This window comes from Passer domesticus, chromosome 5 (genome assembly GCF_036417665.1).
Source record: "Passer domesticus isolate bPasDom1 chromosome 5, bPasDom1.hap1, whole genome shotgun sequence".
NCBI lineage: Eukaryota > Metazoa > Chordata > Aves > Passeriformes > Passeridae > Passer > Passer domesticus.
The window spans coordinates 33,736,706-33,762,502 of NC_087478.1; the positions used below are offsets into that span (position 1 = coordinate 33,736,706).

General features: G+C 36.4%; 1 protein-coding gene across 7 annotated transcripts in view; it reads left to right on the forward strand.

The window, feature by feature from the left end:
* CNOT2 (CCR4-NOT transcription complex subunit 2) overlaps positions 1-25,797 on the forward strand; it is an 83,968-nt gene that overhangs the window by 30,634 nt on the left and 27,537 nt on the right. For 4 of the 7 annotated variants that reach the window (XM_064419495.1, XM_064419489.1, XM_064419488.1 and 1 more), the window contains 2 exons: positions 19,211-19,333; positions 20,621-20,668. In XM_064419495.1, coding sequence (XP_064275565.1) covers positions 19,223-19,333; positions 20,621-20,668 — 159 coding nt within the window. In that variant the 5' untranslated portion in view covers positions 19,211-19,222. Of the gene's footprint in view, positions 1-19,210; positions 19,334-20,620; positions 20,669-25,797 lie in introns of those variants that run through there. The other 3 variants (XM_064419490.1, XM_064419494.1, XM_064419492.1) reach the window with 1 other exon arrangement.

A 25,797-nucleotide genomic window follows, 5' to 3' on the forward strand; every position in this document is an offset into this window, starting at 1 on the left:
ATTGGGGTTAGCAGAGAATGAATTGCACACAGTTAAAAATAACTTCAGGACTATTTTTGATTTGTTATGTGGTTTTCTTATAAGGCAAATCTGTATTACTAGAATAACGTGTCAGAACAGGATCACGGCATCTATGGCTTTGTGTTTAGAGAAAGGGTCTCTAGATACTATAGATCTAGATCTCTGCAGGCTTTAATTACTTTTTTTTTGGGGGGAGGAAAAAAGACCCCATCACTTACTGCTGATCCATCTTTTTCCTAAATCTTCAAGTGAGTAAAAATTTTGTTTTAAAAACGAAATTCTCCTAGTTAATGACTCCTGCTTTAGTTTGAGTGTGATTATTGTTTTTTATGGCATTTGGATATTGCTTTAAAACTACTCAGAACCTTTTTAGTTTATTTAATTTTATTTTTAGAGTATAAAATGTTTTCAAATAGATTTTTTGCTGTTTATGGAACAATAGGACTTCTAAAAAGGTTTGGAATATAACAATATATTTTACTAATACTATTTCATCAATCTACTTCATTTACAGGAAGCGGTCAGTGGTCAAAATTTGCTTTAATGGGCAAAAGTACAATGTGTAGGTACGTTGTGATTTTCAGTATGCTTAAGGTTCTTTGAGGAGAACCTTATTCTAAGGGAATGGGATTAGGTCTCAAAATCTTAATTTTGGGGTTTAAAATATTTAGGTAGTAGATTCAACAGTGAGGTGTTGAAGGAACTGAAGTTGAAGGCTTTAAAGTATATTAATGTGTTCCCTACCTTTTTCAGTTTTTATTAAAAAGTGACATGGAATGTTGTGTATATGCATTTGAGTGGTCAAGAGAAATTTTTAGAAGTCTACATGTACTTTAAAATTTTAAAAAAAATTTGCAAATACTTTTCTTTAAGATTTGTAAACACAGTGTGCCCAAAAGTGATAGTCTTCCCAAATTTGAATGTTACTAATTTATAAAGTGGTTTAGCATCTTTAGTTTTTTTTTTGGATGGTGTTTTACTACATTCAGTGCATTGGAACATAGTGCAATAGTTGTTACACTTCAGTATCATTTACTGCAGTCCATAATCATAATGAAAGTTAGTCAAGGTTCTGTGATTGTAAATTTGCAGCAGCTTTACCACACAGTGAGTGGTTGAGTATCTGCATTTTGGAATATGAATAAGAAACATGTTTTATTTATCCCCTTAAAAAAAATTCCTTCATGTTAACAGTATGCTTTACACACAAACATTTTTTGGAATCCCTAGTGTTCCTTCAGCTGAAATGGCAAATGAAAAACCCTCTTGGTTTTGCTTATACAGAAATGTATGTTGTTAATAATGGTATGAAATACTTTGGGATAGCACTGCATTTAATTCAATGAAATCATCTTTGAAGATGAAAGGTTCAATTTCAGGACTCTTTTGGTTTTTATTTTAACATCAATAAGTAGAATTTCAGTGGCTGTGTTTTTTATTGCAAGTCTCAAACTGTGGTGCTATGCAGTGTAGCCAGTTTTTATATTTATGGCCTAAACATAGAGTAGGAAGGAGGTGACGTTTCTAAATTGGGTATTATGCCATTTTAAATGTAAAATTTGGTATATTCTTGTGAATTAGGGAGGAATTTGGGTGGAATGGACTCTGTGGGTTAGTAAAAGCTGACAAACTGGGGAAAAAAGTGAATATGATAAAGCACGAAGTTAAAAACAGATGAGTTAGCTTTGGGGTTTTGCCAAATTGCATTTGAAAGTACCATGGTCATGTTCCCAGGAACATGTCATGACATGCTTAGGATTCATTAAGCTGAGATGAGCAGAAGAGTCAAAACCTGAAGAATAGCTTGCTTTTGTGATTACTGTGGTTTACATTTTGGCAATATGTGTTTGATTTTAATGATACACTCTGGAAAGTCCCAGAAATGATTTTGAAGAATTTTTCCTTTCTGTTGTCATGTATTTTTTGTTATGCTCAGTTGGCACAGGTTAGTTTCTTGCTCCTCAGGGTAGTTTATCAGTGTGTTCCTTTGCATCCAAGATAGTCTCCAGATTGTTTTGGCTTTCCTAGAGCAAGGCTGGTTAGGTAGTTTACCATTAGGGACTGTGGCTTTCACCAATAGTTTTTAAAAATTTTTTTTTGTGGCAGTGTGTTTCTCCTCAGTCTCCCATGTAGTGCTTAAGCTGAGACCAGAGAATCCTGTGGTGTGGAATTGCAGTTCCCTGTGCAGGTGAGAGCCAGTGTTTAAAGTGCAGCAATGATATGTGCAGACTGGTAACCAGGAGTTTGAAAAGTTGTAGTTCCAGATATCCTTGGTATCAGGATGACAAAAGTAGTCCTGACTTAGTTGCTGTGATAAGGAAGGCAGATGAGTGTTCTCATTCATGAATTCCTATGTTCTGAACCAGGCAGTAGGATCCCTTCTTAAAGTAGTGCTTGAGACAATGTAGGTACCAGGTTAGGAGGAATAAGGACTAGCAGAGCTTGAGAGCCCCATGGGATATGATTCAGCTTATTTAAATTTGGACTAGATCTGATACTTCAGAAGCAGTACCAGACAGACCTGTTTTGGAAAACTGGATCCACAGATGAAAAGTCATTCATTTATTGAGAGTGATCTTCAGCTTTGTTCTTTCTTAAGCATTAAAATGAGTTTGCCTTGTAAAAGAAACCTTCTTTGGTTGAGTACTTCTATATCCATATTGTCTCTCATTTCCAGTCTAGCACTTTTTTATTCCAAGCAATTTTACAGAAGCCTGTCATCAAACAGCCATGCAACTGTATGTTTTGCTTCCTTTAAAAGTAGGTGTTTTACAACAGGAGTTAGAACTGAGGGATGCCTTTGTAAGAACGTTTTCAGATGTAGATTTTTGTTTGTATTAAATCCTTTGTTGATTTGAACAAGAATGAAAAAGTTGTATTTCAGAGCCTGTGATTCAGAGATACGTTTGTCCCTATGAACATATATGGGAAGAGGGAGCAAACTATAAAGTTCTACTTTATGTTCGAGTGCAAGGCCAGTTATTAAATTTAGTGATGTTTACATAAAGGATTGGAAAGTTGTTTTAGAGAACCACATGCATACTTTATTCTTGATGAGAAGAAATTCAGAAACACCAATACAGAGCAGAAGATCAGATAAGTATTGAAAGTCACAAAGTTCTCAGCGGGGCTCCTGTCTTTCTCCTGACTAGGCTAAGTCACAGTTTTTCTTCCTTGTTTGTTGGAGAACTATAAATAATTGATATTTGAAATAATTTTTCCTCTGAAATTTACCAGCATTTTAAGAAGGCTGTTCAACTGGAAAATAATAACAAAAGGAGGAAATTAGAACTAACCAAGGATGAACTTTCTAGAAAACAAAAAGTTTTTCATTTCAGTCTTTTGTCACTTAATCTGACTATAGACTTCACAGGAATCCCAGAGAAATGAATACACAAAGGATTCACACAAAGCTATAGTATAGAGAAAGTCTTCATAGAATTAATTTTTTGTAAATAACCTGAAATGTAGAAGCTTGTAAGTCCTTTTTAAAAGAAAATTTACAGCTCCTTAATTTTATCTGCTTAGCTAGGGCTATGCATGTCCAAACTAGCTATCTAAGCATTTAATCTAAAGTTTAGCAAATTTATCTTTATTAACAAAAAAAAAGACACTTCAGATCATACATCTTTTCTCTGTATGCTCTTCATGGCTTGCTGACAGATTGTTTTCCTTTAGTGTTTTTGAATCATTAATTAACAGGCATTGGTCAATATTTTGTTCTTTTCAATTGGAATTTTAGACTGGAGGTTAATGTTTGACGTTACGTGAGAAGCATACAGGTGACAATAGTTAAGATCTTGTAGTACCCCCGGATTTATTAAGGTTTTGTTGTCATTTTTTCCCAGTGGAAAGGCACTTGAGCAAATAAAGCATGCGCAGGTGCTGGGTGCCAGCTGGCACCCTGTGCAGGGCAAGTGAGGTGGTGCATGTGGTTGCTCCCCGTGGCTCTGCTCTTGCTCCTGCCCCAGAGGTGGCTGTACTTGCTGTAGGGATGGCTGGACAAGGTTTTGCAGCAAACCCTGTGTGAACTTCAGTATAACCTACCAGAAGTAAACCGGTGGTACCTCGGTTGCTACTTGGTGTTTGCGGCTTGTCAGCAGCCCTCGTGGAGCAGGCATGACGGAAAAATTTAGGATAGCAACTTCATTGGTCACCCTAGTTCACTTTTACCATCACAGATGATCAGTTACTTCTTGTACTTCCTTAATAGTGTTTTCCATCATACAAGAATTCATCCTTTTGATAAAGTGAATATGGACCACGGGGTGCTTGCCTTGATATTCCGATACAGTTTCTTGGCTGTTAAGATACTGTAAATTGTGGCTGTGGCTATTACATTGTCCCACCTGCTATGGCATAGTGTAACCATGGCTGTAACCACACACCTGGACCAAGAACACAGCTGGCTGAAAACTTAAGGAGGCAGCCAGGAGCAGGACTGTGACAGTAGACTTCACTGCTGTGATACATTATGCCTTGTGAAAATTCTGCTCTATGATGATACACACTGTAGTAAATCTTTCATTATAAAACACAAAATCTTCATATACAAAGCCTTAGTATAAAAATTATATTCTTAATGTAAGAATTATCCACTGAATGTATAGAAAGTTTCTCTCTGTTGCTGCAAAATCCAAAAAGCTTGCTTATCATTGAAATTTTGTAGTTGAAGCCTGTAGTACATCATGGTTATGTGTTTGTATTCCTTCTTCCCTGTAACTGATTTGCTGTCACTTTTTAACTAAAGTATCCTAAATAACCTTATTCTCAAAGAATGCTTTGAGAGTTCGGTGAATGGCATTCTACCAGCTATCTGTAGTATATCTGGTTTTCCTTGTTCTGCTTTCAAAGCTTTTGTTAGGTGTTTAATTTATTGAATCAACTAGACTTTTCTTTGCAGTTACTTAAAATAATTCATGTTAGTACTTTAGAAGTAGCACATCCTCCTTTCCAGCAGTCTCCAGTATTGGAGGCAACTGGTTTGTGTGCATTAGAATTTGTTAGATAGCTGTTTAAGTTCAGATTATTTTTAAAAAATCCATGCATTTGTGACTGATTCTTTTTCTGCATTTCACTTAGATGTGGGTGATACAGTCTTGTCAAGGTTTTTTTCTGTTAATCAGCAAAAAGCTTTTGATATACGATATATATCCAATCACTATATGAAATACATATTTTTGGCTCTTATGCTTACGTGTATACGTTAATAATATTGCTCTTTCTGAACTAGTTTGAAGATAAATTCTGGTCAGAGCTAGGAAAACGTACTTTTTTTGTGTGTGGCTGGGTTTGGGGAGTTACAAATTGTGCACTGTGCATGCTGTATAGGGTGTTCATTTCTGCTGCCTCTGTAAACTTGCTTCATAGCAATATGCATTTGGGTAAGTTCCCTTATAAAAAGGGGGAAGGGTTAATAAAAGCTGCGAGGAATATAGTTAACAGCAAAAACTTATGGCATCACAGAGATACATAAACAATTTTTTAAAAAATGACAGTATTGGAGGAGATCAAGCACAAAGAATACTTCAGTATTTGTAAACGCTTTTGACATTTGCAGTTTTTGAGAGCTAGTTACTGTACACTTCAGTCACTTAAAAAAGAAGCTGCAGTATCTGGGTGGTATTTTGTTTAAATTAAGAATAACTATAAATTTGTGCAACGTGTAGCTGCCTCTGGTTATCCAGTGTATAGGTCCATGATGAAATGTATCACCCTCCATATAGCCAGCCTGATGCTAAGAGACAGACATATTCATGACTTCACTGTATTCATTTAGATTTTGAAAATATGATAAAGAAATTAGTTTTTATCTTTCCTGAACAAAATTTATATCTGGAATGATGTTTCTTTTTAACACAAAACTTTCAAGATTTTGCTTCAAAATTGTGCAGGCTGGGGAGGGCAGGAATGGGATTGTATCACTCAAGAAGCAAGAACTTCTTTCAGGACTTGGCTGACTCTGAGAATACTTCTAAGAATTTGGCATCAGATTGTGGTGTAGTGATTTAAATCTTCTGCTTTCCCCATCTGCAATACTGGTAAAATATGTTGAGACTAAAATTCATTTGAGTGTTTTGCTATTGCAAGTTTAGATGAAAGTGAAGTAATGGTGCTGGTCAGGATAATTTCTGAATTTTGTGAAATCAAAACTAGGAACTCTGAGTCAAGTATATACATTAGCTGAAGATTGAGAAGTCTCAATTTCAGTAAAAGTACTCTCTTTTATGGGAATGAGACCAGAATAATGAAAAGCAGTGCCCTGTTGGTTGTTTTACCAGGCTAAATTTTTGCTGCTCTGTTTTGGAACTCTGTATAACTGTTCTCAGAAACTGTGAGGAAGGTATGAGATGGAGGGGACCATCCCGTGTCTGGGGCTTGGGCCAGGTCTCAGCAACATTTGCAGTCTGAGCTTAGTCTGCCAATTTGAGATAGCTCTGTTTTACAATGTTGTGGCGTAAAGTCTGTCCATTCCAAGAAGAGTTGCTTTTAATTTAAAACTGGTATGTTATTTCAGTTACTGATATTTGAATAAATATCAGTTTACAGCATAAAGCCAAATTTTTACAATATAGAAATCTGACTAAAGTCCATGTGCATAAATGAGAGGGTGCATAGCTAGTCTAATTCAATTTTTGACAGCTTTAATAGACAACAAAGTGATTGGAGAGGTTTAAATTAAACGTGTGGAAGATCTGTACCGTGGAAAGGCATGATAGGTGCATTTACCACTTCCTTAATTCCACTTGTTGATTGCATTTGTGATAGCATGGTAGGGAGCTCAGTCTATGATTTATCTTCCACTGTGGAGTAGTATCACTTAAATAATGAAAATTATGAGGAATTGCAGTTCAGAAATTTAAACTCTTAACTGACTCTGGTACTTTTCCATTATCTTCTTTAAAAGAGCAGCAATTTTTTTTAAGACTGGTTTGGCCTTGTGCTTGAGATATGATGTGAAAACATTCAAAGTTGTTTTGTCATGCTTTATTATATGTCTGAACCTGGTGTAGCTGTAATCACAACATAGCCTGGCTGTATAATCAGAAGGTTACAAGAAACAGGCCCTGGAATATTTAGGAAGCATCTGAAGAGTTTCATTTAATAAAAAACAAAATAACAAAATAAATAACCAAAGGATAAAAGTTTGTAATTTTCACTTGGATTTTTTCTTTTGCCCTGAAGAGTCACAGACTCATATGTATGTTTTAGGAGGACACTCCAAAAACCCATAAATGAATTTAACTTCAACATGTCTGTGCTCCTGGGAAGTGTTTCTGCTTTTGCAGACTGTAACATTAGTCTGGAGAAGGAGAGTCACTGAGAGGCAAGCATACTGCCAGGAGATTGTGGCAGCTCATAAATACTTCTTTTCCTTCAGGTATTCAATATATTAAACATACTTAATGTTTTGAATTTTCCAGTTGTATTTTAAGGTAAGACAAGATGTTTGATGTGCTATGTGTGCAGAATAAATTTTTTGGCCAGAAATATTCTCAGCTATTTCTATTTTTAAAATACCTCCAGGAGGAAAAAAACCCAAAAAATACAGAGGGAAGCCTGTATTTCTTAAAATTCAACTTAAATGAACAATACTGTTATTACATCTTTCCTGAGGTGCTTCAAACAAATGGTAGCAGCTTACATTAAAGACTGTATGTGTGAATGTACTGATAGAAGATAAAGAGTAGCAGCTCTCTTATTCAGTTAAGACTTACCTACCTTGTGCTCCCTGTACAAAACCCCCACCCAAAACCACCAACAATACACCTCCCCCACCCCACACCTTGGCAGAAGCTGGAGTAGAAATTATCTGTAGTAGTACTGATTTATTTAATGTCAACAAACTCCATCAGAGTAATGAAAGAAGAAAATATTCTGTTGTTACTCTCTTAATCATGCTACGTATCTCACTGTACAGTACTTAACTGCACAAAATGCTCAGGAAACCAGGGCGTATTTAAAATACAGTATTTTAGATTAACCAAACAATAAAATTTTGACTCTGTCCAGGAAGAAATAGGAAGGCAGTACAGCTGTCTTAAAAAGTTAGTACAATTGGTGCTGTGCAAAAAAAAAAAAAAAAAAAAAACAAAAAACAAACAAAAAACCCCCGAAACAAACAAACAACAACAACAAAAAAACATAGAAAAAAACCAACAAAAAACCCCCCACAAAACAACAACAAAAAGAAATAAAAAATATAACTGTAGTATTCCTGGAAAAAGGAGCCTATTGAAAATTGATGTGGAAATGTCCCAGCTGGAGCAATGGTTGCCCTTTCAGCTGAAGCACAGATGCAGAAATCTTGCCTCCTGGATGAGAATATCAGCTGAAAGCAAATAAAAAGTCAGAGGACTCCTGATTTAAAATTTTTAATATTTTGTTCTCATACAATAAAGGAAATGTGGCATGATGAAAACACCTAAATCATTTGATTATGAACCAAACTTGAATTAACACTTCAGGTTTGTTTTTTCCATTTGGTTTACAAGCTTTCATCTGCATGTCTGATATATAGTGCAAAAGTTTTTAAACAGTAAATGAACCAACAAAATCATTGTCCAGTGAACAGATGCAGAATGCCTAATAGATATTGTGACACGCATCATCTGATAAGACTTAATATTTTGTAGAAATTCAGATCTAGAAAGCTTATCAATGGGCATTTTTGGTTTCAACTGATTTGGGTGGCGTAGGAAGTGTTAAATATTGCTTGAACAGTATGTAAGGCAGTGACTGCAGAATCAGCTGGGGGCACTTAGCAGATGAAGCTCTGTCAGCTTGGCTTAGGTGTCATGTAAGGGACCACAACAAGGGTAAGAGAAATGGGAAAAAAAAACCTCTCCCACCAATAGAGCAGGCATGTGATAATGGTACTTGCTCACTGACAAACATATCAACACTGTCCTTGCAACCATCTTCCCTTGCCTGTGAGGCCCAGCTGACCTTCATGTTTCCAACTCATCTACTCCCATCCCCGTGCTACCTCCTCCTGCCCTGACAGTGTCCTTGATGCAGGCCATTTGCACTTTTGATCCCCTGGAGGGATACAGCCTCCCCAAAATCTGAGAGTGTTGTTTTCTCTTTCCTCACCACTAGCTTTCCTTGTAAAAATTTCTGATTTGGGAGATTCTGATTTCAGTGTAAATGTAAGTGTACTCCACTAGGGGTTTTCTTTTGTTTTGATAGCTTCTTGGAGGATTCATCAACATAAAAGGTTTTTGAGCTGCTCCTTATAATGAAACTTTTGTATTGTTTCTTTGATACTGGGAGCAGTTACCTCTGCTTCAGAAGTCATACTATAGTACTAGCTTGGAGTAGATGAGGACCTGGTTTATTTTCCAGTTTAAGCTGTGTTGGTCCATTTGTACATTGTCTGTTGCTTGTGGAAAATATTTTTGAGCAGCTGTGAATGATACCAAACAACAGAGGTGGCAAAGTATGTCAAAGCTGGTATCAAAGCTGTAACAGTTGATAGAGAAAAAATACTTCAGTACTGCAGCTCTCTTAATTGTGAAACTACTTAATCTTACTTAGTTAACTTCTGTTAAAATTGCTATTAAAAATATATTTTTTTAATACATGATGACTGTTAAAGTGATGAATGAAAAGTCTTAAAAGTGTTTTTCTTCTCCCAGAACTGTTTTGAGCTTTTTCTCAGAAGTCATACTGTGTTTGTATTTTTGAACATATTTGACCTGTCTGGGGATTCAATAGTTAAGATGCTAGAATTCCAAATTTGGCTTATGGCCAGTCTGATTATCACTTAACCTGCTTAGCTCCCTTCATAGGAGTGCATTTATGTCCCTTAAGAATCTTTTCTCTGCTACATGCCCATACACGTGTCACAAGACATGTATTGAACAGCTGCCCTGTTTCAGTGCATTCTCGCAGAGGGTGAGTACTTACCTGAAGAGAGAACTAATCAGTACTCTGAGGTCAGAATGGTATGTCCCTGCTAAAATCCCATTTTCTGTTGCCAGTACAAGACGGAACAAATTTTTTGAGACACAAGCTTCTTGCTCCCTCTATGTGCTTTGCCTCATCTTGACATCGCTTTTTGAATTTTCAACTAAAGTTAGTTACAACCAGTTCTATGACTTACTTCATACAGAAATGAGTTTTTAGAGTAGGAAGTGCAAACTTCTTTGAACTATTAGCTTTGGTCACAATTTCCATTTTTGCTTCCATGAGAAATTTATAGAATCTGTCACATTTCTGAGTAATTCAAAACAATGTGCATGTGCTTAGTGTGATTCTGTTTTATGGGTTCATTTCTCCAATTACCTTATCCTCTCAGTTTTCAGACTGCACATGCATCATGTGAGTTTGGCCATATGCATTGCTGAACGTAGAAGTTCCATGTTTATCAGTTTGCTCTAAAGATCACAGTGTTTAACAAAATGCCACATTCCACCTTCTTTCTCTGGGGCCTGAAGGAAATGGTAGGATTTTGTTATATCTGAAGAACTTAATGTATTAGGGATTTTCTAGTCTTCTAAAGCTGGGCTTTATGGCTGTATATACTCTTCTAAGCAAGTCTCCAGAGGTATCTGAGTAGACCTAGAATTTCTAATTGGGTAAATTGTCTTTTTATTTATTTTTTAAAAAAAACAAAGCAACAAAAAAGGCAAGCCGAGGTATGAAACTGGAAACAAAATTCAAATAGATGAACTTGCTGAATAAGAGGTTATCTTATTCTGATGTGTTACAAAAGGGGAATTGCTAAAAAACAACTAAACTTGTTGTGTCAACAGTGAAACACTTAAAAGCTTATATGGCAAACTGCAATGTTTTTCAATTACAAAATCAATTTTTAGTTTAAACTGCAAGTAGTTTTCAACCAGTATGTTTGTGAATTACATAATGAGATGAGTCAAAGGTTGTCAAGCAAAAGAAGGTAGGAAGGTGCATTTCTGATACCTTCCAATGGTAGTTTTTTATTATGGCTGAGATGTAAAATAGTGGTTGAGAGGAACTCACAAAATAAATTTTTAGGAGCCAGGAAAAGTGTCACTGCAGTAATAAGTTTATTATGAGGGTATTTGAAGATATTTCATTATCTTTCTGGAATGGAATTTTGAGGGCTTTTTGCTTATTTATTTACAGACTTTACAGCTGAATTTCTCCTGAGATTCACCCATTCCTACATTAACAGAGTACCAGTTTTTATAGGAAAAGTTTATTTTTATAATAATATCAGACAGGTAGTCATTGTTCCCAATGGACAATATTCCTTAAACCATGGTCTTGACAAGAAAATACAGCTGTGTGTTTTACAGTATGTGTGTGGGTGTGCAGATGTGTGTGGTAGTCAGGACCTGTGATTTCATTGCCGTGTCTGCAGAGGAGACACATTCCTCCTTCTCAGGTCATGTCATTGACTAAGGTGGAATGCATGTGGCATCATCCTGATTTCTCCCCAGACTGCTCTAGATGGAATGCGAGATTGTTTGCCCTTGTCACTTCTGCAAATCTGTTGCTGCCTTTCTTGTATTTGAAAATGCAAGAAAGGCAGCAGCAGATTTGCAGAAGTCTATGTGTTTGTGTGTGTTTGGATTTCGTTGAATGGTCTATCAGAAGATTATTTTCCCCATGAGTATAACTCATTGATCAGACCCATAAAAGGCATCCAGCTTAAAGAGAAGTCATATCTCAAACTACTGTTGGTTGCTAATATATTTCAAGCATTGTGTCTATACCAGAAGGAGAACCTGCAAGACTTTGTCCTAGGATCGGCATGGTGTCAACCATGTTACAAGACAAAGTGGAGTTTCTTATAATCACAATTTTCAAGTTCAGCTTTAGTAATTTCAATGTTGGTTTATTCTTATTTTAATGTAGGATAGTTTTTCCTATTCCACCTGTGCTATTTCACGAGTGTTTTAAAATGTTTATTTTGTAAGAGTTAAAGATGGTAACAGCAGTTAGCATGTTGATCTTGTTCAGGAGAATTTCTGTGGCTTGTTTGATGTTAGGGACTGCCATTTCTTGCATATAGTTTGTATGCAGCATAGGGTCACAGTTTTAGTGTAGCTTTTCAAAGCATTATTCGTAGAATATTTGGAAAACTTCACCCTATAGATGATTGATCTTGAGAAAATGAGTGGAGGGTAGTCTAAAATCATAACTATATGTCTTTATTTCTTTGATTCTCAAAATTTTTGTGTGGAGCTCCTGCATTTAGGTTGCTGTACATCTTGTCTGTCATAGTTACTTTTTGAGAGGAAAGACTATGCAGTGTTTTAAGGAGATCAGTTAACATCTTCAACTACTCAGACTTGACCTGTGTAAGTCTGTAATTGCTGTTATTTTCTACAGTGCTGTGTGAATTTGGAAAACAATCAATTTATCATCTGACACAAGTACCTGGAGTTTATCCTAAAGGCTATCCAACTTAAAAGTTTTTTGACAGGTTTGTCTCTCATGTTGTGGTGGTCTTTTTAGTCTTCCATGTTTGAGATTGAAATTGAAGACTGACATAAAAAAATGTGAAGCCAGTTGTTAAACATCACAGAATCGTTAGGGTTGGAAGACACTTTAGGAAACCATCTAGACCAACCCCCTGCCAAGGTAGGGTCACACAGAAACAAAACATGAACAAAATACCTATTACACTATTGTATTCTTACAAAGGGTACAAAACTGTGCCAGTATTAAGCAAATCAAGGAAAAAAACCCATCTTTTTTAACAAAAAGAGAAATATAGTGAAATATTCTGTTTGCCATGATGATGTTCTTTTGGTACTACAAAGTTGTTGTTTGTTACCATAGCATAGTCATACAGTGTACTGGTAAGGGTTATCATTCACCTTGAAGAAGTGGACAGACTGTGATTTTCTCATTTCATAATCACAGACTGTGATTATGAAATGAGAAAACAAAGGATCTCAACTTATGGTTTTGTTTTGTCTTTCATGTAGAAAATGAAATCTATTTCTACCAGTGTACTTTTCATATCTTTTTTTGATAGCTTTAACCTATTGCTAAAGGTTTGGGGTTTGACAGATTTTTTGCATTTAGCAACTTGGTAATTTATATTCTATTGTATATCAGTTCCACTTAAGGTTAAATAGGAATTATCTTTGACACTGGGAAATAGGACCATAAACTGTAGTAGTTTTTACTATAAATTGAATTTATGCTAGCAAACCAACTGATTGGCTTCCAGATTCTGTATTTTGACTTAAATTGCAGGCTCATTTGGTGTTTCATGTGATTTTTAATAGGCATTTTGAGAGACTCTTATTTCTCACTAAAAGGCTCATTAAGGGTCACTTTTGTAGATCCTTCCGATGTGTAAATATGTCATCTTCTGTGAAAACAGTGATTTATGAAAGAAATGCAGTAAATGATTGCCTTTGCTTATTAAGACCTAGGCAGCAACATCAGAAGCAATAGTATATAATTGGGTAAAAGCTCTGTAACATCAAACTGAGATTACAACTTTTAATTGCTTCCATGTAATGGTAATGTGCCTGTTGACAAACACTGTAGTCACAGGAGAGGCAGGAAAGAGAAGATACTCCTAGAATTCCTAAAATGTTTTTTTTTTTTTTTTTTTTCCCCAACTTGTATTACTGTGTATAGTTTAATCTCATGAAGATGATGAGTTTAATCAGTTGTAGTTCAACGTTAGTTTTTCTACTCTGTGGAAAATTAAAAGTATTCATTCTCCTCTGAGATTTTATAGTATCATCTTAGTTTAGATTTGGCTATGTTAATGGTGTGAGTGAGCGCTCCTCAGGCACTGCCTATAGTAATAAGGCAAAACAAAAAATATAATTAGTTTTCATTTTTTAGTAGTATAATTTGCTTCAGGATGTTAAACTAACATCGCTATACAGTCATTGAACCACTTTATAAGTAAATTTTGAAGAATATTTTCTTGTGGCTTAAGACAAAATTTTTAATAGTTTTTCATACAAATGCAGTTTCAATAAGATATTTTCAGTTATTGGTGAGCCATTTTTGTGTGCTGAATTATGCTATACTGCAGTATTCCTCCCAATTAAAAATATTTCTCTTTATATCTTTCGTAAAATAAGTATTGATTGTTGTTTTGGGTTATTTTCTCAGCTGAAGGATAAAGGTCAATGACCACAGCAAACTGGTTATTAGATCCTTCAAGTTCATAACATTTGTACAGTGCTTCTAATTGTTCTGTTGTTAGGAAATGTTCCACAGAAGAATTTAAAGGTCTTACCAGGTTTCTGACTGCATTTTGCTCGATGAACATTAGCTTGAAGTTGAGCTTTAAACATAGAATCATAGACTAGCCTAGACTGGAAGGGGCCTTAAAGATTATCTCTTTCCGGACTCCTGCCATGGCAGAGATACTTTCCGCTAGACCAAGTTACTCAAAGCCCCATCCAACCTGAAAACTGTGGGGATGCGTCATCTACAAATTCTCTGGGCAGCCTGTGCCAGTGCCTCATTACCCTCACAGTAAGGAATTTCTTTGTAACATTAATTTAAACCTACTCGCTGTCAGTTTAAAAACATTTCCCTCTTGTCCTGTCAGTACGTGATCCATATTTTGTGTTGGCTCCCTTCAGGTACTGGAAGGCCATAATTAAAATACCCTCAAAACTTCTGTTTTGCAGGCGAAATAATCTCATTTCTCTCAGCCTTTCCTCATAGGAGGGGTGCTCCATCCCTGTAATCATCTTGGTGGCTCTTCTGTGGATTGATTCCATTAGGGCACTGTCCTTCCCATGCTGGGAACTCCAGAGGTGGATGCAGCTCTCCGGGGGGGTCTCAGCAGAGCAGAGGGGCGGAATCCCCTCCCTCACCCTGCTGACCACACTGCTTTGGATACCAAGATCCAGTTGGTGTTCTGGTCTGTGAGTGCACACTGCTGGCCCATGTCCAGTCTCTCATTCATCAACACACTCCAGCCCTTGGCAGGGCTGCTCTCGATCTCTTCATCCCCCAGCCTCTGTTGATACCAGGGGCTGCCCTGACCCAGGTGCAGCTTGTGCTTTGAAAGAACCACATGTGTTCACTTCATCAGAAGTGGACAATGTGGTTTGTGGCCATGTGTTAGGTTAGTTCTCTTAACTCCATCCTAATATGTAGTTCCTTCCCTTTCTTTCCTCTGCCACCATGAATATTTTCTAATAATATTTTGCATGGGACTACCAGTAGGAGTTGTAAATACTTTTGCAACGTTACACTAAAGAATGAATTGACCTAAGTGCACCATTTTACATTTTTAATGAATGGTTACACTGCCAGCGTGTCTTGTGCAACAGAGAACTGAGTTCCCAGAGTAGAACAGGAAGAGTAATTAGAGGATTAGGAGAGGGATCTGCATGACATTAGTCTGAGAGACAAGAATTTTGTTCGTAATAAAATTGCCATGTAATTGGCATACCACTTCTGTGAGATTGTGTTGGCACATGTGTGTGTGTGTATGTATATTTATGAAAGAGGAACTGAAATACAAGAGCTGATTTCTACCTTACTTCACCTCACCAGTCTAGACCCTGTACCTGAAGGTCAAAAACCTCAGGTCACTGTTACTTTCCAAAGGGTTTGAGATCTATTTGTAAGGGCTTCATGAACTTTGCTGTATTTACTTTCATAGCTGATTGGGCAGTGATCTGTCAGTCTGTGAAAAGTGAGCTGCAGTCTCTGTATGAGGTTTCCCAGTGGCTTTTTGTCCTAGGAAATAAGCAACAAAGTTCCATCTGCAGATCTGCCTGCATTTGGCACAGACCCAGTTATTCTCACACCTTTTTACAAAGAGTACCACAGCAATGTTTTTCCAATATCTGTGCATATGCTTGTAGCATGAGTGACTAATGAGCGTGTTAGTGAATACTGGAATAAGTTAACATGGGTTGGAAGGTGCCTGCTGCTAACCTGGCAACAGTATGACACTGTCATTGCATAAACCTGCTGTAATATAAAAGTCTGCATGGGGATAAGTGCTCTGATCAGAAGTCTGCCAGCCGTTTACTGTCACCGGTGACTATTGGGAAGTAGATAAATTGCCTACTGGTTTTAGCTTCAGAATGAGCACAAAGTAAGCAACCTGGCTACAGCAGCTGCAGTTTAAGTCTCTAATCCCAGTTCCTGCTCTATCTGTTACTGGTTTTTAGCAGCTTGCTGCATGTTACTGTGCTATTAGTTTTGTGACAGGCCTGAATAGTGGTGTGAATTGTACCAGCACATTTCTCTGTTGTGATCTGTGCTGTGGTTCACCCTAAGAACAGGTGACAGCTCTTTCTAGTGCAGTGGAATCCTGTTAGGGGTGCAGGCGGTTGCCAGAATGCCCTCCAGTGCCTGTGCCACTTCCCTCAGTGGGAGTTTGGACAGCTTGAGCACTGCATGCGACTGCTTCACTTGGCAGCTCTGAACAACACAAAATCACATACAGAAATGCTGTTCTGAGGAAGTGTCAGCAAAAATCTTCGGAGGTCTTCAGGGTAGTTGGGTGCAGTGATGCAGCTGGGTAGCACTGCAGGCTCCTCAGCCTTCCCCTGTTCCCCTACAGCTGCAGCCTGCTCTGTTTTCTCTGGAGTTCATCAGCAAAGTTCTGTTAGGTGTCATGTAGAAATGTGGTTTTCCAATTAAAAAAATAAATATTTATCTAATTATTCGAAGTTTTCTTTTTTTCTTTCTTTATAATCATGCCCGTGTCCGACTCCATATTAGTATTATTGTACTTCATCAGTCTTCAGGGAATAGTCTCGATTAGATTTTTGGGCCACTGTCATTTATGATTTTCAGTATAGAAAATAGTCTTTCAGAAAGTTTGAATTTGGTGGAGAATTTAAAATCTCTTTCAATTTTTCAGTAGAAAAAATATATTTGGACATACTAACTTTATTGCAGCAGCTATAGACATATATTTAGAGAGCTCGGACCCATTGACTCAGAAATCTTTACAGTGCATACGTAGCCAGCCACGTGTAAACCTTTGCAGAAATAAGCAGATCAAGATCTGCTGGGTCAAAGAGAATAGTTTTTGCCTCTTGTATAGCTCCTGTATTGTAGCTCAGGGTTTCTTAATTCATTAGTACAGTACTACATATGCATCAGTGACTTGCTTTCTGTCATAATTCAGTTGTTATTCTGGTGATGTATCACAAGAGAAGGTTTTGTGGCAAATTACAAGAGAAGGTTATGTGGGTTATCCCAGGTATTGTCAAAGGAGTACCAAAGAATTCTTTGAGACTTGTGAGAAGCTTCTTTTCTGCTTCTTAGGAGTAGTAGTTGGGTGAGACTCCAGCTTCTCTTCATTGCTGAAGATAGCTTTGCCAAAGCATTTCACTATCCTTTTTACTGCAGTTAAAGGCAGCTGCTCATCTCTCTGCACTTTTCTGAGGCAGAGCAAAGGACAAGATAATCCCCTTAGCCTGTTAAATGCTCCATCCCATCTGGTAGGTGATAATTGCATTGTAAGGGGATTAACACAGTGGGATATGCTTACAGTGTAATGAAAGCTTCACTATAAGTGTGAAAGTCAGCTGATTGCATTCTAGTGCTTGGGGCCTTACATTTGCACAGATTTTGTGAAAAACATAAGAGACAAGTTTCATCTGGGGAAGGTATGCAGTACCTTTACGTGCCATCCTTCACATATTTGTAACAGATTTTACATTTGTTCAGGAGTATCAGTGGTCTGAATATCTGAAATGCTCTTGTAGGAGTACTGCAGTAGACTTGTTTAGCCAAATGTTTTGAGATCATTCCGTCGAGTATAGCTGTATCACATGCATCCCAGGTGTTGACTACTGTTAATGAAAAGTACTGTGACTTTGAAATCATGGGGTTTAATTGATACCAGTCTAGGAGCAGCCATGTTATTTAAATACTGACTGGAAATCTTCATCAGTAAAGGTAAAATTTGAATAAGCCATACTGTGAGGAATATCCCAGTAATTTTGTGTCAGCGGGGATTTCTGTCAAGAGGATTTCTGGCTGAAAGTAACTCTTCTTGCAGCCAACCAAAATAAATATTTTGAAATTTCAGTTTCAAGCAGGAGCCTAAGATAGTGCAGACTGACTGCTTTTTTAAAAAAAGAAGCTTAAAATTCTATGTTTTTCAAGTTTGTCTAATGCTGTAGTGAAGATAGTAAATTTAAGGTTCAGAGCATTTCATAAGTACCTTAGCTTCCTTACCTTTCAAGATGATAAAGATCCTTGTGAAGATAAGTTATGTAGGGCAGTATCTCAGGGTTGATTATCACCCTGTTGGATTGCACTCTCTCCATATGGTACAAGAAACAGAGAAGTTGCTCTGTGCTGACCTGCATGTGCCACTTCTCTGGTTTGAACATTAACCTGGGTGGTTAAAACAGGGCTTGGTTAGTGCACACTGTGCTGGCCTAGAGCTTCATAGTCAGGTGATGAAATGCAAGTCAGGAACGCACTGTGTGCAGAAGATGCTTTAGTGACATTGTGTGACCTTGCTGCAGGATTGAATTTTCTAATGAATTAAGGTCCTGTGACCAGCTGTGTGGCTGCTGTTTCTCTGGTTTCCATTTCCTGACTTAGCAGCACTGTGTGCATGGGCGATTCTGGGAGCAAGGGTAAAATAAAATCTGGAGGGTTTCTGTGGGCTGTGTGCAGTAACTTTGCCAGTCTGTGATGAGGTTGTTGAGTGTGGTTAAGCTCAACCTTCTCTTACTTAGTGATGGATCTGAGTGGGGTCAAGTGGAAAGCTGGTTTTCCAAGTTCTGATGATGAGACTTGGAAGATTTTGCAGAGCTTTCTTTTTTTCTTCTCTCTTCTATTTTTGCTATATCTTTTAAGGTGACTGAGCTCTAAAGAATATTTTTAATTATTTCCTTTTAGGCTGAATGTTTACGTGAGGAGAGGAAAACTAGGGAAGTTTGCTCTTTTATTTTCTGATGTGTTGTAGTTTTACATAAGCTTGGGTATAAGGTCATGGAGCTCAAAAAATAAACATAACAACACCTTTCCAAAAAATGAAAATATGTCCCCTTTCCCCACCCCAGTTGTTTCTGGAATATGAGTTTATGTCACATGAAAATCCCTCTTGAAAGAACCATTGCACTGGCAATATATGGAAAGTATTTTTAAGAGGAATTTTCAGATATTTAGAGATGGGTTTTTAACCATGCTTCCATAGATATATATTTAAAATATGTACCAACTATGTAGCAAATCAAATAATATATGATCTATAATAAATTTTCTTCTTATTTAGGTGACAAACAGCATGTTTGGTGCTTCAAGGAAGAAGTTTGTAGAGGGGGTTGATGGTGACTACCATGATGAGAACATGTACTACAGCCAATCATCGATGTTCCCACATCGGTCAGAAAAAGATGTAAGTTGAATAAGCTTATTTTTTTCTCCTTTCAGTACTGAGATAGTTTCAAGTATGTGAAATGTATGTGAGGAAGGGCTTCATTTAGCTTTAAGCTGTACATTTCCAGTGACAAGTGCTTTAATTTCAGTGAATTTAGTCATGTAAACTTCAGCCACATGCTTGCCAGTGTTGATTTTTTGGCTTTTTTTCTTCATCTTGAAGCACTTTATTTGTAATTTAAATTGAGTTATTGATTATATCTTGTGCTTCTGTGCAATGTCTACAGGTTTTTTGTTGTGGTTTTGTGTTTTATATCTTCAGCCATTTTTAGTTTCTGCAAATGCTTTGTGCAGTTAGTTTGCTGAAGTAATCTAAGTTTGGTATTTTTCCTATTTGGAATGCCACGCAGTTAGAAAACTAGTAATCCTAGTTACATTTTCCCCCCTCATTAATGACAAATTGTATGTTAGAACTTCATTGACATTACTGAAGCTCTGGTGCTTCTTACCAAAGACAAATATATTAGGCAGTAAAGTATTTCACTTTTATATGGAGTGGCATGAAGAAATACATGGAGGACTTGAAGTGTGACTTGAAGTTCTTATCACTTGCAGGTCAATAATATCATCTCATGGCAGGCTTGCATTTAATATGTGTAGGCAACATATTCTTCCTAATAAAAAAAACCAGTTCTGTTCAAATTTTAAAAAAGGTGAAAATGCTTCAAGTCTGCCTCCAAGACTATCCAGAAATATGGTTAATAGCAGTTGTGAACATAGTCTTGATAGACCTTGACCTGTGTCAACAGAAGCATTTCCTAGACTCTTAGCTGAATTTTAATTTAGATTTTCAAAGAGAAGGAATTAGGTTTAGAGAGTAGAAGGCCTTTTCAGACAATGAAACAAAAAGAAAATAAAGCATAACTGCAGCTATCCAATTCAGTTTCATAAATTGATAAGAGCCAGCAAAGGATTAAAATGTAGTACAGTGTAAAACTAAATGGGCTGCTCTTTTCTCTTTATGTGGATTACATGTGTACATGTACCACAGATGCACGTAGGCACAATGGAATATTTATGATAGTGCAAGTAGCACTCAAAAATAATAGACAGAATTTCTCCAAAGTGATTTTACATGAAATCCCTACTTTTAGATTTGATGTACTGAGGGTAAAATCATAATGGTGTAATAAGAAAGGTAAAGTGAGATAAATGTTAGGCTGCACAGCGTACACTGTGAAAGCTGATGGCTTGGCACATTGTTGACACAGTGAAGGAATGTTTTAGTTGCCTACTTTTTCTGTAGGTAGAGTTGCAGAAGTGGATCTTAGAATGGCACTTCAGGAGAAGGAAGGTGGGTGTTGCATACAACAGGAATGACAAATGAGAAATCTTGAAGGCTTGTGGGAGAAGTGGCCAAAATGAGGCATAAAAGCCTGCTGTAGTTGACAGAAGAATGATGTCATTCCAACAGGAAATGGAAGAGTGGATTTGCAAAAGCTTTTTAAAATTTTATTTCCAAATTATTTTAAGGTTTCCCAAGTCCTGTAGCTTCACTATTGACCATTACAACTTTGAGTTTATGCTTATGAAATTGTAAACTGTTAAATCCTATTCTAATTTTTTTATATGTTTATATAAATAAATGTATGGCAATAATATTGACTGTACACCTTTGATCATTCAGGTATAGCTAAATGCATATTGTGTATTACATGTTCCATTTGCTGTTTCACTTGGCTCATAGTAGATAAGGAGGCTTGGAAAGGTTGTTACATTCTCTTAGTTTCCACCTTCTTTCACAGCTTTGTAAACCTTTGCCTGTTGAAAATAACCATGTTTTCAAATAGTCTTTCAACTAGAATTCAGCTAAAAATGTTATATATGAAAGTGAAATAAGTATGTTTACTATTGTTTAGATAACAGTATTGACAGGCTAAAATAAAATTGCTCAAAACTTTTTCCAAGTAAGCTAATAAAGACCAATGTTCAAAACCTAGATCCAGTTTTATGAACACCTGGGGGGAAAATTCCAGCATTCTAGATCTTGAAGCACTTTGAATCTTTTCTGTCTTCACATCTACTATGGGAATAAAATAAAGGCAGAACAAATATTGAGGAAAGAAGCAAATTACTCTTATATTATCTAAACAAGGTGCAATTTTACTGCAATTTAAGTTATTTCTCTTTTTTCATTTTGAGCTTCATTTATGTCTTTACTGAAAGCAGATAAAATTTATGTTGCAGGCTTTTGCAACTGACCTATAAAAAAATTAGAGACATGTAAAATCTTTTTCTCTCCAGTGTATGATATGTACTTATGAATCCAGAGTCCTTCATTTAGGCTTCATTTATCTTCTAGAGTTCTTCCAACTGAAATAGAATGGTTTTGGTGGAAGCTTCTGTGAACAGCCTCCCTAAATCCTGCTTTTCAGCAAGAGCTAAAGCTTATTTATTATTTCCCTTATACTGGATATAGCTAGGTGTTTCTGGTTTTCCTTCTGTTCAAGTTTTACTGATTCTGATTTTGAAAGTTGCTGCTCGTGTGTATGTATACTGCAAGCTGAGGAGTATAGGAATGAGGGAACACAGGAAATGGTGAAATCCTCCTAAAATTTAAAGTAAAGGCTATTACTGCAAGCGTATTTGTATAAACTTCAAAACTTACTTTTCACTTTATTTTTACAGTAAAGTCAAGCTAAATCCTGTCATAAATTTCAAAGACTTTTGATAGGGGGAAAGAACTAGCAGCAAATAATTTTGGACATGTTACTTTTATTTCAGCCTCAGTGTAGCTAAGAGATAAAACTTTTCTTTTAATTTACCCGTTCTTTAATTAGAGAAAGCAGTTGTAGATAAACAGGACTAATATGGTAATTGAAATGGAAAAGCTGCCTGTTACTCACATGCACAAGTGCTTTCAAGATCATACAGATACTGACTGGAGAAGTTATTTCAGGCCCACAATTAAGGTTCCGTAGATGAGATTACATCTCGTTCAAGCCATTTTATGCCTTTTTTTTTAACTCAATAAGTTGCTTTGACTTGAATCATCACATGATTGCTGTGCTAAGTAGGGAAGAGGAACAGAGTATATGCATGAATGCTCTGTCTGTGAATCTTTCTGCACTTGGTCAGTGCATTATAACCAGGTCAATAGTCCTGTGGCAAATAAATGAGGTGTTTTACAGTACTTCCAGAACAAGGAACGGATTAAGAAAATAATGTGACTTTTTGCTGGCAGCAAGTCAGATCCTTTTAATATAAATTGATAAGATGATGCACTGGGCACCCACAAAACAATTGCAGAACTTACTTGTAGCTAATTTCACCAACTTAATTGAGTTCTCTATGCACTCAGTAAAATAATTTTCAGGACATGGGTACATGTATTTTTGTTTGAATAGAGTGACAGTGGTAGAAATCGGTAACTCAACGCTTTTGAAGGTAACTTATGTACTTTTGAAACTGTAGTTGTTAAATGAACAAAACAAATAGGCAGATGAGCTTTGAGAAAAGATTGGACCAGTTCAGTCTGAACTTCTTTGATTTCTCATATATGAGAATATAAGAAGGGCTCTACAAGGTTTGACCGATGTAACCCAACCCACTGAAAACGTGTACTTGAGAGTGTAAGATAAAGGCATCTTCTGTTGTTTTGTAGTCATAAATCTTGGCAGTAGACACACATGCATTTTAATGAGGGTCTGCCCAGTCAGAAAACTTAGGAGATGTTTTCAGTTAATACTTTTTTCAAATCTTGGTCTAGTCCTTCACTGTTCATTTTCTTTTCCATTTGCTCAGCAGACAGTAAAATGCTTGCAGTGAGGTAGTAGTAACAGTTCTGATTTGTGTTTTTAATTTTGGCAGATGAGATTTAGCTTGAAGATTAGATTTGTCTCATTGCAATTGTTTGTCTAACTCCCTAGCACTAGGAAGTCCTCAGATCTGGATGTTGAGTACAGGAAGATGGGTTTGTTGATTCTGAAAGCCTGCTTTCCAGAGCTTTCTTCCATCCTGAGCTGAAGCATGTCTGTGGTGGATGAAATTCAGGGATCCCTCTGTCATGAGACAGTTGCACAAAGGCAGATGTTAGTGGTGCTGGTGCAACAAAGGGTGGTCAAAGGCCTTTTACTGTCATTCTATTAAAGTGATTTATAGAACCTTTACTTTTACTGTGTTTTGAAATACATGGCCTTACAAGGAGGTGGTACTTATACAAGAGAAACCCTGAAGGTTTAGCTTGCCATTTTGGTTGAGATCCAGAATCTTGCTAAGTTTCAGAAACTAGGTGTGTAAGTTTAATCAATTTTCTGGAGACAACTTTGACTTAAAGGCTGCTGAACTTCATTGATCCAGATGAATTGCTGGCTTTTTAATGCTATTATTTCAGGATTCTGAGGAAACCTATGGTATCATGTTTCATAAAGTATCTTTCTTGCCTTAGTAATAATTTTACTTCAGATGCTTTGTATGGAATTGTATGTATTTAAGAATTCCCATGAAACCCCCTTGTGTCAGGAGCAGTTGTTGCATTCACAGTAATGCTGGTTGACTGAGTAGAGGTTCTGTACATTAACCTAACTTGTAATTGTCTGAATAGTTTTGATCCATTTGTGGAGTGAGAAAAAACCCTAAAGTTTATTTTGAGAAATAAATAGATTAATGTCTTAATTATAAATGGCAAATGAGTATTTTCACATGCATTACTTTGCATGTAAACATTCTTGTACATCTGACTGAATAGTGAGTTGGCTTGCCCTGCTTGCTTTGTGGAACATGACTTAGGCTTTGCTCTTTGAAGTGTGAGTTACAAAGCAACAGAGTTACTTTTCACTTTCCAGAAGATTGATTAAACATTCCTTGCGTGTATTACTGAGTACACTATAAGGTTTTTTTTAAAAAAAACAACCAACAAAAGGAACCTCCTCCCCCCCCCCAAAAAAAACCCAAAACAAAAATCCCAAAACAAACAAAAACCCTAATGAAAACAAACTAACTTAAAATGTATGAAAATTGCAATGCAATTGATGGTGGCAAAAGTGGCAAAATAGTTGGAAGGATTGGCAGGGAGTGAAGCTAGTAACATTTGGAGGAACTTTGTATTTTAATGCAGTTCCTTTTCAGAGCCTATCATCATTCTGCCTATAGTGTGCATTTTCATAAGAAAGTTATACAGTATGCTGAAAGAACAAAAAATTTCAAATACAAAATGCACTCTTTACTGTGTCACCTATGAATTTGCACATGAACGGATTTATCAAATATGACAATACATCGTAAACTAATTTTGCTTAGAGACAAAATAGTATTTTATACTGTTTCACACATGTGCAAATATGTGTCTGAAAATTATATATCTGAATGTAAGTTAATTCACATCCCTTTACAATTTGGAATTATGTCACAAGGAAATAAATTTCACTGTTGATGACTGTAGTATAATTTTTGTTATGATTCTGTTTGTATTTAGGCTTTTTATAGAATAATTTCATGGCTATGGTAGATGTTCTGTACATTTCTGTTCTTCATCTTAGCTTCATCTAGAAGCTTTATTTTACTGCATCTCCACTTCACACTGTATAATAATTTTTATATGTCAGCTCTAGCTTTTGAAGTGATGCCTTTAACTAGATTAATTCCATGCATAACATCATGTGCCTTTTCTAGAAGGGGAAGGTTATGGTTTCTTACCCAATAACTCATTTCATTGAACATGCTGTTTTGTAATATTGATGGTTTATGGGCTCAATGGTGGGTGTTTTGGTTTTGGGGTTTTTTGTATGCAGCTGGTTATTTAATTGGGTTTTTTTGTATGTAGCTGATTATTTAATTGGTATAAAATATTTGCTTTGTTTTCCTAATTCTTAGTTGCTTTGGCATTTCTTATAGCATCTTTCAATAAGCTTTCAGTAGTCATTTGGCTCATTGATAAACTCTACTATCAAACAATGCCTCTACACAGGGAGAATTTATTTTTACTTGGGTAGCCATGTTAACCTCGCAGTGATAATGTCATTGTCATTCAAAAGTAACATCCTGTGTCTAAGATCTTGGGATATTGCTGCCATCAGAAGTATGGTCCTACCTCCTTGTGCTCTCCAAGTGCTGCTGGAGGCAGAAGATCACAACCGACCAGAAATTATTAAATACAAAAGGCTGAATAAAATTTCATTTATTTTACAGTACTGTCTTTGAGTTTATGTTTCACAAATTATTTACATCAGTAATAATTTTCACTGGCAGATATTACCGTGTATTTATATATGTATACAAGATTTTCATTGGTTTATGATATTGAGATTTGGAAATACTTTCTTGTGATATGGTACTGTTGTGAGTGCTGTATTAAAGGGTGGTATAAAGAGGAAGACTAATAACACTACTAAAAAACTGCCAGTCTAGTATTTTTATCTGTTTTTTGTTGACTTGTTTTACTACTGGTTTTTACGTCAGTATAACACTTTCCTCTTTTGAGGCTGT